Here is a 12975-nt window from a genome sequence, read left to right on the forward strand (position 1 = left end):
TGGACACTCAAACAAGGTTTTTTGAAGTTTGTATCGGCACTGTATGGGCCTAATTTGATAGAGAGGAAAGGTGCTTTGCTCTTTCATTGTCTGCAGCATGCTGGGCAGGAAATATACAAAAGGTTGTGTGAGCCAGTGCAAACAGTTGATGGAGGGGTCCTAAATATGTTTCAAAATGGGCACCCTCTTTTACTTCTCTGAATTCAGATTCACACTCCTTTGACCACACACATTTCACTCACTTTCTGGTATGCTTACTCAAATTACACATTTTACTTGACAATCCTTTGACAAATATTGCATAATGTTCAATCGATCCAAGAAAAGATGATACTTCCATCTTGTTTGTGGGAGTGATTATCTCAGCTGTGGCTTTGATTGCACTGCTTTTTGGCTTTTTATCCCAAAGAGTCAACCCCTGACTGTCTAAACCTGCAATTTTCCAATGTCAAAGTAAGTATCGAATGTCCCAATTTCTCCAATACTTCTCTCAGATGGTCATCATGCGTTACCTCATCACAATCCCAAATCAATGTATCATCTTTTTTTTTTATGGATAAAACATTTTTTATTGTTTTACATCATAATCAAAACAACAATAACATGTAGGAACTAGCATGTCTTTCCAAAGGTCACATTATCAGATTCGTTACTGATCACCCAAAAACATTCCCCAAGACCTTTAATGCAGTTAAACAGCATCATCCCCGCAGTGTCTTGTAGGGTCTACAGTCCTCCTCCTTCCCACCTCCCCCATATTTTGTCAGCTTTGACAGGGCAGCCCCTTGCGTTGTATATTCTGTGCTCTATCATTGCACATACGTCCATGTCTGTTACCCATTGCTCCACCGTTGGGAACTCAGGGGCTCCCCATTTTTGCGCTATGTTACGCTTCATCAGCCCCGCTGCTGTGTTCAAGAGCAGCCTTTCCCATTTATTAAGAGCAATCTCATCCGGAATACCCAGGATGAGAATCTTTGGGTCCAGTGGTATGTGGCAGGCAAGGATCTTATTGAGTTCATTGCAGCATGCGTTCCAGAAGGTGTGGACCTGGGGGCATGCCCATGGAATATCAAAGGAAGTCTCTGGAATATCAAAGGAAGTCTCTTCTTCCTCTCCGCATCGGAGACAGTTCGGGTTTGGGGCTCTCTTCATCTATATAATCTCGTTCTGGGGTAGTACACTCTGTGCAAGATTTTTAATTGTACCAGCCGAAGCCTAGAAGAGATGGCAACCTCCCTTGGGTGCATTAATGCTTGGATCCAGTCTTCTGGGTCTATCTCTCCCACATCCACCTCCCATTTCGCTTTCAAGCTCGTCAGTTCAGGTGTGGCAAAGGATGTGATAGCATTATATAGGATGGAAGTGCATTTGGTGGGGATGAAAGCTGGTAACATATTGCGTTCTATTGGTGTGTAGTCCGGGATACTGGCATTTACAGGTATATGGTTTCTTAGGGCGTGGGCCAGTTGTACATAGTGGTATCGCTCAGCACCCGGGAGTTGGAATTTTTGTTGTATGGCTTCAAACAAGGTTAATTCCCCCCCATCGAGAATAACTTCAACTCTTAGAATCCCGGCCTCCTCCCATCGAGGCCATGGGTCAAGTTTCTTTATTTCCGATATATTGTTATTTCCCCACAGGGGTTGTGCCAATAGTTATTTTATTCCTCCACCCTACGAATCCGTGCGCTTGTTTCCAAACAGTAGTAATGTGGGTCGTGGTCGTTGGTGGGAGGGGTCTCGGGAGGGGTTGGTATAATAAGTGCAGTGGGTCGGTGTCATGCATAGCGGCGATTTCAGCCCTGATGTGGGGGAGTTCTCTGTCCCCGTGAAGCAGGTCATTGACCACTGCAAGTTGTGAGGCCCAATAATAGGTTTGGAGGCGGGGCACCCCCCCTATCCCGCCCTCCCAGATCGATCTTTGGAGCGTGGTTAGCGCTATCCTTGGTTGGCCTCCACCCCATATAAGTTCCCGGAGGAGGGTTTCAACCCGGTCAAAGTCGGAGTCTGGGATCCTGAATGGGGCATTCTGTAAGACATAGAGAAACCTTGGGAGTCATCATCTTAAAGAGTGCAGCTCTGCCCATGGGTTTGAGGGGGAGGAGCTTCCAGTGGTGAACATCCCTGACAAAGCGGTCAATTACCGGTTGAATATTGTGTATTGCATAGTTAGTGAGATCTGTTGTCACACATATCCCCAAATATCGAAAGCCCTGTTGTTCCATCCGGTACGGGCATTCCTGGGGGTTGACCAATGCCCCACCCTTCACTGGGGAGAGAACAGATTTCCCCCAATTAATTTTCAGCCCGCTGAATTCACCGAAACGGATAAGCATGTGTGTCACTATAGGGCAGGTCCGGGCTGGGTCCCAGAGATATATCAGGAGGTCATCTGCGTACAAGGAAACTCGGTCTTCGTGCCCCTCAGGCCATCTGAATCCTGTCCAGGCTGCATTTTGGCGGAGCCAAAGGGCGAGAAGCTCAATCGCAAGGGCAAAGAGAATGGGAGAGAGGGGGCAGTCTTGTCTCATGCCCTTTCCCAGAGGGAAGGTCCAGGAGGGCCAACCATTCATCCTGACCTCTGCTTGGATGTTCGTATAGAGTAATTTAACCCATCCCAAGAAGCCGTCGCCAAACCCCATGCATCTCATGATTTCCCAAAGGCTGTCCCACCTGACCGAGTTGAAGGCTTTTTCGAAATCAATTGCCAATAGGGTGAGAGATGTGTCGATAACTGGGGCCCGCTCTAACGCCAAGTGGAGCCAGTGCAGATTCATTCGGGTTGATTTGTGTGGCATAAGGCTCAGGGTATGGGCTACCGGTTGCAGTCGGTTGGCTAGGAGCTTGGCGAGGACCTTGGTTTCACTATTAATTAGTGAGATAGGCTTGTAGGAGGCGCACATCTCCAGGGGTTTATCAGGTTTGGGAATGACCACAATGGTAGCCTTACATAGGTCTGGTGAGAGGGTGCCTTGTTCGCGGGCGCCGAGGAGCATTTTGTAGAGGGGGTTTGCTATTTTGTTCCCTCCTAGCTTTTGCCAAGTTTCGGCCGGGAATCCATTAGGGCCTGGTGTTTTCCCTGCCTGGAGTTGCGCTAGTGCTTTGGCTATTTCAGATTCAGAGAGCTCGGAGTCTAGTTTTGCCCGCTGCTGTGCTGTTAATGATGGGAGTGCTATATCGTCTAGCAGAGTCCAATGTATCATCTTGATAATATTTGACATCTTTAACTCCTGCAAGAATATTATGCACAACCTTCTGAAATACACTTACTGCTGATATCAAACCAAAATGCATCTTCACATATTTAAACATCCCTATATGCGTTATGAATAATGTTATATGAGATGACTCTGGATGCAGCCTGATTTGATGATACGCTGACCTCAAATCAAGAAGGGAAACCAGCTTAGCCCCAGACAAATCGGTCATAAACTCATCAGTTTTTGGAAGAGGAACACTCTCTGCCACAACATTCCTGGTGACTTCCCTTAAATCTACACACATTCTAACTGCGCCATTGGTCTTTCTTACCACAACAATTGTACTAACAAATTCCGACTCATCAGTACGTTCAATTACACCTTCACTCAACATCCTCTACTTCCTTTCTTAATTTTGCTACTATGGGATTTGCTCCTCTTTTCAATTTGATTTGGTGAATGAAACCCTTAAGACACACTACCTTCTCTTCTACCAAACTTGGGACCCCTTTGTGTCTTCTTGTTCGCCTAAACTTCGTACCACTGCAACCTTCTTACTGCTCTATGTGTTTATTGATTCTGCTGCATTTTGATCTAGGTTAATTCCTATTGCAGTTTAGCAACTCCAAGACAGTGAATTACCTCCACCATTTGTCACAAACTCTCTACTAGTCGAACTCTTCTAATCAATACACCTGGAGTTCCATTTAAGACTATTGCCATTGATTAGTTGGGCCCGTTGAACTTTGTAGGAACTCAAGATAGTTACATCATAGTAGTGCTGGATGTGTTGTCTAAGTAACCAGAGGTGGGATTCTGAGAGATGTCACACCAAAGAGCATAATCACATTTTTGAAAAATGTATTTTGGAGAGAGGGGCTTCTTTCAAAAATATTCAGTGATAATGGTTCCAATTTGTTTCAAAAGAGTTTCAAAGTTGGTTGAGAGATGGGGGAATTATACATGAAAGGACTTCTCTGTATCATCCCTATAGCAATGGATGCGCTGCGAGGTTTAATAAGACAGTGATGGATGGTATAAGAATGTCATTGAGGGTTAATGAGAACTAGCAAAAGAGCATTGATGCAGAGAGTGTTTCAGTGCAGAATTACTCCTCGTGATACAACAGGTGTATCATCCTTTGAAGTCTTTAGAGGTTGCAAGCCGAATACTTTGTTGACACTGGGGTGGCTCAATTTGTCTAAAATGTTGGTGTCAGATGTGGTGGATATTAGGGATTGGATCGGTAAGAGCAGAGAGATGTCCAAAAAGAGATATAATTTCAGATTTGGGTGCAAAAGCGAAAGGTTGTATCCACTGGATAGACTAAAGATAAAGTTGCCAAGGAAAGGGAGGAAATGTGAGTCAAAATACTCTGGTGAGAAGATGGTTCATAAAGATTATCGAAGTGCTGGGAGGGTCATATGAGGTGAGATATGGAACAAAGAGAGAATAGCAAAACTGAAATAAATAATGTTTCTTGTGAACACATATGTAAGTTCTTTTACAGTTGTGATATGGCCTGACCGTATCCCTACTCTGTTGTAGTTACCTATTCCAATAGGTTTCATTGTGAGTAATTGGAGAGGGAAGGAGATATGCCATATAGTTATACTGCTAAACAGGAACCATAATATAGAGTTCTCGTTTAGAATTTCATTTTTAAGTTGAGGAATGCTGAAAGGAATATAACTGTTAGAGAAAAAGGTAGTTATCGCCTGGAGCTGTAACATAGAGGATGTACTGCAGTTGCTGTGAACCAATAAAGGGCTTTGCCTTCATCTGAGATGAATTGCACATCATTACAGCGTGTTTCTGAGCAGTACTATTATCACATTATGTTCACATGTTATGAGTTCCAAAATGTCAACACTGAGGTTGTGTGATGACCATGAAGAAAAAATTGAGAAACTACTGTTAGCTGTGGTTTGTTAAGGGCCATTATAACATTGCCAGAGCTCATCTCCAAATGAGCAGATAAGTTCTACCATATGAGTTATACAGAGGCTGCACTTGTTGTGAGAAACCTGAGGGTATCCCCTTAGACCCTCTTCTCAGATGGCCAGGGAAAGGCCATCACGGTGGGGGTGGAGATGCGAGGGAAGATGAACTAGTGGAGGGTCCTTGGGGTATGGGGAGAGGGCCTTAGGCAAAACATGGTATCCCCCTTTTCTGGTGAGAACCAACCTTACCCTCCCCAGCCTTTATAGGCTGTTGCCAATCACTTCCCCTCATTCATATCACACTAGTACTGGGATGAGGAAGAGGCGACTAGGAGCAGTACACACTAACATGTAATTTCACCAGTCTGGTACTGAGACGAAGAAGAGGCCTGAGGACTGTTGTGAGGGTCAGGTATGTCCCAAAAACTATGACCAGGCAATTGGAACTGGCAAAGTACACTGTCAAACTATTAAATGGATGCAGGTGGCAGAGGAGAGGAGCGAGAGGTTGAGACACCAGCCACGCGCAGGACGTCGGTGGGACCGTGAGCAGGAGCGAGAGAGAGGAGCAAGCTCGAGGTTGGAAGGAGAGATGAGCAGGCAAGATGGCTGCTGAGGCCATTCTGGGCCGTGAGAGGGTCTGGGAATCCTGAAAGCCGTCCTGACCGGGTAAGCAATGCTGGATCAGTGCGAGGCTGGAGCTCTCTCGCTAGCCACAGTTGGGAGTGAGTGACACTATCCAGGAGCTCTGTGAGGGACGAACAGAGAAAACCAAAGCTGGGAAGCCATAGGTAGCTGCCGAATAAAGCCGGCGAGTGGGAAAAGGCAATCACTCGCACTGGGGTGCTCCGAAACATGAAAATAAACACGCAATTGTGGTGAATGCTGAATGTGGTTTTTACCCCTGATGAATTTACAATAAACAATTATTAACAGTTAAAGGAAAGCAACATGTTGGGAGCATGGTTGAATGCAGTGTGAATGATTGGAATGATTGGAGAGAGCACTGAGAAGTTTTAAGCGGTATGGACTAAGGTGGGCTGTCTCATTTAGAGGGTATCTAATCTATGATCCAGGTTGTGAATTGATTTAACAAGAGAATTAAAACATTGATGAATTAAGATACCACGACAAATTGTGATAATACAGTGCTTAAATGTGGAAAGTATAAGGTCTGTTTTAGATTGTTGTGTACACATTTTTGAGATAAAATAGGAGTGTATACTTTGTTTTATGAATTTATGTTTTAGAGTGAAACAAATAAAAAGATATTTTTGATACATAAAAGATAGTATGTGATGATTTAATGTATAATATACACATACAATCTAATAGTCACAAATGATTGAGGGAAAACAAGTGACCATGTGAATATAATGTATTGTACCAAAGTGTAGAGGGCTGTTCACACGTGGTCTACAGAAATATTTCCTCTAGTCTTTCGGATGTTGTAAGGGGAATGCTGATCCAAGCCTTTGTGAATGCTGAAAGCAGAAACCAGACTTTACCCTGAATAACAAAACAAGAGAAAGTTGAACTAAAGCGGTTTTGAGTACCAAACCAGAAACGTTGAAGTTAAAAGAAAGTAAAAGCTACATATATGTAGGTCCATATATGTAAAAGCAGATAAGCTTGGCAACGCCCAGCGAATAAGTGCTGGGGAGAAGCAACCCTTGATACATAGAAGCAGTTGTGACAAGTATAAAGTACTGCCTAAAGTGGCATGCTGAAAAGTGAAAGCCTGAATAAGAAACCTGAAGGCAGTCTCCTAGCAGGAGAGGGTACTGGGAAACTGTATGGTTGTGTGAATATATAGAAAAGAAAAAGAACAGAGAGCCAATATGTGTCTCGGTTGCGTGACCTGTGATGGGTAGACAGTGTGGACTGACAACTGCGCTTAGACCGAGGGGACATCATCCGCGGAGAAGGAAAATGAAGGAACATTTGTGCTTTGTGTTCAACTGGAGGAACCAGTAACATTTGGTGTTTTGAATATTGGCTCTAATCAGAGGGGCTGGGAAGCACCCTCTGCCTGTTGGGAGCTAACCCTGGGACCTTATGGAACTTTGTTGTTGCCTTAGGGAAAGGAACCTCAAGGCCCTGTGTTATCTTCTAGAGGGAAGGAAACTCTGAGACCCCTTTGGAACTGTGTTATCTTCTTGGGGGAAGGCGACTTGGAAACCCTTTTGGAACTGTGTTGTCTTCTTGGGGAAGGGTACCCAGAGACTTTGTGGAACTGTCTTGAACTTGGGGAAGGGGAGCTGGAAACCAAGTCAAGAGCTGGAAGAAGCTCAGAACTTTATGTTGAACACTATTCTGTTGTTGCTGACATCCCTACACATTGTTTAGCTTCAGCTGTGAGGGCAAGTATAGGTTTAAGACACAGGCAGACTTTTAATTTGAACTTACTGGGCCTCATTACACGGTATGCAGTAAGGGTTTACCGGTACCGGTAAGGGCACCGGTACCAGTAAACCCTAACTGCCTTACTACGAGGTCCCTTTGCCGGACCCGACCTCAATGGCTGGTTTTACCAGCCGTTAAGGAATGGGCCCGCAAAGGGACCTTGGTGCTAATTACGGTACCGCAATTTTCGGTACCGTAATTACCTCCTTCCCCATTCGCATTGAGCCCTATGGGGGCAAAAATGGAAATGGGGAAGTGCCTTGGTGAATGGGGAATTACCGGCCCCGCTCACCTTGGAGTAGGCCGTTAATTCCGCCATCCACCAAGGCGGACACGGTAAAATACCGGCGGCAACAATGGCGCTAATAGCGCCATGGTTACCGCATACCGTGTAATGAGGCCCACCTACTCAGACTATTCTTAGTTTCATTAGGTAGTGGAATCCCACCTTAATATAGGGCACGTTAGGCCTTCAATCATCCAGACATTTAAGTTAATACAAGTATTTTGTTTAAACTTTGAATCTGTTGTCTGTGTCTTGCTTCATGATGCTTTCACAGTGTTTGCTTCTTTGTTAGTTTGTGACAGAGAGTTCAACTGAATTCTAACAATACCTACTTAAATATGTACGTATGCCTCACTGTTCCATTTCGATGAAGTTCCAGGAATGTATCACTCAGTCTTAAAAAGGCATATGGGTGAACGCCCAGACAAAGCACTATTAGTACTTGCAACACGAAACAACATAGTACAGAAAAAAAAGTAATTGCATCAAGGGTTCCAGAGACAGTTGTCGTCATGATTGTGATTTGCAGCAATGGGGCAGGGAGGAAGAGATGAGGGTTCAGAATGACTGCCCAGGGTAATAGGAAAAAGAGAATGGGCCTCATTACGAGGTAGGTGGTAAGGGATTAGCGGCACCGGTAAGGAGACCAGTGCCGGTAATCCCTTACCACCCTATTCCGAGGTCCCTTAGCGGGTTCCTTCCTTAACGCCTGGTTTCACCAGGCGTTATGGAAGGGACCCGTTAAGGGACTTCAGAGCTAATAACGGTACTGCAAATTGCGGTACTGTTATTAGCTCCATCCCCATTCCCATTGAGCCCTATGGGGGCTCGAATGGGAATGGGGAATGGTTCCCGGAATGGGGACTTACCGGGTTCTCCAAGGTTGGAATGACCCGGTAAGTCCCTATTTCGGGAACCCGGACCCGGACTCCTACCTCGTAATGAAGCCAAATAACTTTCATAAATTAAATCCCACAAATGCAAAATACTTTACGCCTGATTCACAGAAGCCTTTTATGATGGTGCAATCCCATTGGAAAAAGCCCTGTGAAACAAGCCCGTAGACTGGTACTCAATGGAAGGACGTTAATTGGTTCCCTAAACAATTGCATCAATGCCATTTTATTTTATTTAAAATCCTTATATGGGGTACCCACACCCATTTGTGTCTCAGAGTGCTAGGACAATCATACAAATATTTACAATGTTAAGCTAGGTCCAACCCAAAAACGAACACAGCAAGCATTGGAAAAGCCAACAGTTTTGGGATTTTGTTTAGGCATGAGATAGGCATTTGCCAGGCAATGCTATAATGGTGCCAACTCGACACAAGGTGGCAACAGCTGGAAAATTGTATCGTTACCTGGGCACATGATAACAGTGCCTGGAAACTGCCTAATACCTATAGCCACAACTGTTAACAGGGCATCAGTGCCAGGAGCAGATATAAATCAAGTGGCTGAAGACACTCTTGGTTAAGACATTTATTACACCAATGGTGCATTTGCAGCTGCAATTAAGACATTCATTCTCAGAATACTGATTAGCGATAACACTGATAGGCCAATGTTTGACGTTACTGCTTGATAGAGCTCACTCAAAGAGATCCCAGGACGATGTGTTTTGGATAGTGGGTGGGAGGCCATAGGGATTAGCATGGGCAGTCAGAGGGTGTGTAAATAACTAAACCATACCAAAAGGTTGTGTGTGCCTCCTCACATGTCATCTCCGCCTCATCTGTACTGCATTGCAAACATTTTGGCTTATCATTGGCACAACCTGACAGACAAAACTAAAAAGCACTCTTCACAAAATGTACCCCTTTCATCCGAAGTAAAGAATACCGATAGACAGAATTCCTGAAAAACCTATTCTGCCTCAATTACCTCAAGACACTTGATAGAGCTACGTGGTTCAAACGGCTTTTCAAAACAGATATGTCTTTAAACATCTTTGGAATTGAAGGAGTGGCTGGTTCAGATAGCTCCTCCCATGAGCCCATGTACCCTAGTGGAAAAAGCACACATCCTCTTCCCCTCAAATCGATTCATGTGAAGAGCAGGGAGATCTGCATTTCTTTCTCTGGGAGAGTGTCGATTGGACAGGGAAACATTTCCGAGATAGGCAAAATATGTGCACTGATGGACTTCCCAGTGAATGATAAAAAGTGAGATCTGCACTAAATAGGAAACCATCAGAGTTTGTGAAGAATTGGAGTGATGTGCCAGAACTTGTCTTTTACCCTGATTAATCGTAATGATCTATTCTAAATAGATGTGGGATTGAATATATCAGGAAACTGAGCAGTCTCTCAAAACGGAATGTCCATAATCGAAGGGGGAGTTAATGCCCTACAGAAGCAGAAACCTGCTGATAGAAAATCATTTTTAAAGTTCGTCAAATGAGTACAGTCAAATGAAAGCTAGGTGTAATTCTACACTAGAGGCTAGTTACACCATATGGAGTAACTGAAGGATGCTGTCAGCGATGGAGCTCAAATCATGGCAGGCTAAATTCCATGGATATGTTAATTTTTCAGTTAGTCACAAAGGTTCAGAATTGGTTCCAGGAATCAGGAAAGGGCAATTCTTTGTCTCGGATTCCCAAAACAACTCATTCTACAGATGCCAAACTACAAATGTTTTATCAACAATTCTCAATTTTTAGGGAAGTGCTAAGTTATTGTCATGTGCACTTTGAAGCTGGTGGGCAGGATGTGACAGGTCGTGGACAGGAGATATATGTAAAGGGCAACAGGAAAGGGAGAGATGGTGCCAAGCACGCAGCCGCGGTGTGCAGTTAAGAGAGAGTAAGAGAATAAAGAAAAGGGCACAATGAAAACGCTTATCAGTGTCCTTATTTGGAACCTACTTCAGAGAAAAGCACATGCTCAATTTCCAGTTACACCGAATAAGTCTTTGGGTAGTCCATCATTAAGGCACTAGTAAGCCAGGTTTGATGCCGAGTGGATAGTGTCAAGTGGATAGCCCTTTGTGTATGGTGCGGTCATTGACTAACAGTGTGAGGGCAAACATTTTGTTTTTGAGTCCAACGCTAGGTAGATTCTTTCTCTATTGCTCCACTTCTCTAATAGATGCAGACACTTTAGCAACATGTCTGACAGATTGTCTTTGAGAACTTTACATTTCCAGCAATTTTGGCTTGATTTAAGGTGGATTTTGAACATTTTTACTGGATACCAATAAGACCTGGTCAGGACACCATTTGCTAGTTCAGGATTCCTTTTTCTTAACATTTCACAATGAAAAAGTAGATTTTATAAAATATTGTTAATATTTTTCAAATGTAATATCCAGGGAGTTCAATAATTGTTCGTTAATCAAGGATGAGTTGAAGAGTGTGCAAGAAGAACAGCTAATGAAATTCTTTCATCGGGTTGTCGCTGGAGTATTTTCTACTAGTAGATACCTCGTAATCTCCAAACCCATTTTCACTTTTAAGTACCTCCAAGTTTGACTGTTTGCTAGGCTATAAGATTTCTATAGGCAATAAAGTGATGCACATTTATTCCCACCTGGAACTTGAGAGATTTTGCTGCTAGGACTGTTGCACCAGTTGTTTCTGAAATCTTCTTCAGGCTCAATGTTTTGGGAACAAAAAAAAGGTTTGAGATTGTTGAAGAAGTATAGGAATTCAGTAAAATCTCATCTTTTGTAGACTATTTATTTTGGCTCAAGCTCTAAGATTTCATTTTTTTCCTGGCAGCTAAATGTTTATAGTGGCATTCTCATTCTTAAATGGTACTCTTGAGCGTCCTCATTTTTTTAAAGCACCCCATTTCCCTATTGCTGACATTCATTTGAAACCATCTGACATAAAAAGAAACAAGGAGGTGTTAAAGTCTTAATAGCACCTTAAAAATGCTGCCGTAATATTGCCACCACCATGTTAGCTTCTTCTTTACAATGAAGAGTTTGACTCCTCTTTCAGCCCTTTTGCATTCTCTGGTCCATGTACAGTCCAGCACTTACATCTACATTATACCTATTTCTTCTTTAGGTTTCTCTATTTTCACTGCAGTCGCACTCTCTCTGACTCTTTCTCTCTATATAGCTGCTACATCACTGTTTCCCCCCTGCATTCTTTCACGTTTACTCTTCAGCTTCTTGATTTCCTCGGCAGTCTCTCATTTCCCTTGGCTTCTCAGTTTAAGTCTCTGCCCTAATTATCTCCCCAGTAATATATTCCCCCTTTCGTGGTCTACCTCGGCTTTAGCAGTGTGCATTTTCCCTCTTCCCCTACATTCTATCGGGTTCCCAGATGATCTCTCTTTCCTCCACAGTCACTCAGTTCATCCAGTCTCCCTCCCTCTTTCCTCTCTTGTAATCTCTCTCTTTACTACTTTCTCTTTTATGTAGCTATGTCCATCCACAAAATAAAGAAAGACGTGCATGCAAAACCATAGCCCAAAGCAGGACCCTTAGAAATCAATTCAGGGAGTTAGACCACGTGGATTAGATTTGTAAATCTCAGAGGACTCTGCTCCTTTATTTTCAGCGGCATAGATGCCTGCCATATCATTCTCTAATTGCCACTACTGTGGATTCAGGTTAAATCTGCAACTTTGTGATAATGCAAAAGGGAAAGAGTGTGGATGTCCATGCTGTCAGCACTTAGGCATCCACATCCAGATTTCTGAATTCAAGCATCCCACTTCGATCAGTAAACCATCAGTGTCCAATAGCATGCAAAATCCATAATGGAAATCAGATGCAAGTATATTTCCCAATCATGGAGTACACACTACATGAGGCAAATAAAACAACTTCCTATTCAAAAAGTCTGTTACCTCAGTTGGTCCAGCGTACAGCATGGGAGATGGGAAGATGGCAACGACAGTCGTCTTTGAATCGAGGATGCCTTCCTCAAGCACCGCTGCATGCTGCTTAATGCGCCAGTCCAAGGGCACATCGTCATCTTTGGTCCATCCACCCAGCGGGTGGAGCAGGAGAACCGGACACTTGTACCCGCGGTCCAACAGGCGGCGCCTGGTATCCTGCATCAGCAAAGCATGGCCATTGTGTACAGGATTACGCAGTTGGAATGCAAAAACAGCATCTGAGGAGAGGCAATACACAATGCTTTAGAAACACCCTGATGATCTTTTCATGAAAGAG

The 12975-nt window shown here is 43.8% G+C and overlaps 1 protein-coding gene across 2 annotated transcripts in view; it reads right to left on the reverse strand.

The window, feature by feature from the left end:
• The window catches only part of PAPSS2 (3'-phosphoadenosine 5'-phosphosulfate synthase 2), a 321644-nt gene that overhangs the window by 21656 nt on the left and 287013 nt on the right, over positions 1–12975 (reverse strand). For both annotated transcript variants that reach the window (XM_069611292.1, XM_069611291.1), the window contains one exon: positions 12648–12916. In XM_069611292.1, the coding sequence (XP_069467393.1) occupies positions 12648–12916 (269 nt within the window). The remainder of the gene's footprint in view (positions 1–12647; positions 12917–12975) is intronic.

This window comes from Ambystoma mexicanum, chromosome 8 (assembly GCF_040938575.1).
Source record: "Ambystoma mexicanum isolate Mex_15411 chromosome 8, UKY_AmexF1_1, whole genome shotgun sequence".
In the NCBI taxonomy this organism is placed as follows: domain Eukaryota; kingdom Metazoa; phylum Chordata; class Amphibia; order Caudata; family Ambystomatidae; genus Ambystoma; species Ambystoma mexicanum.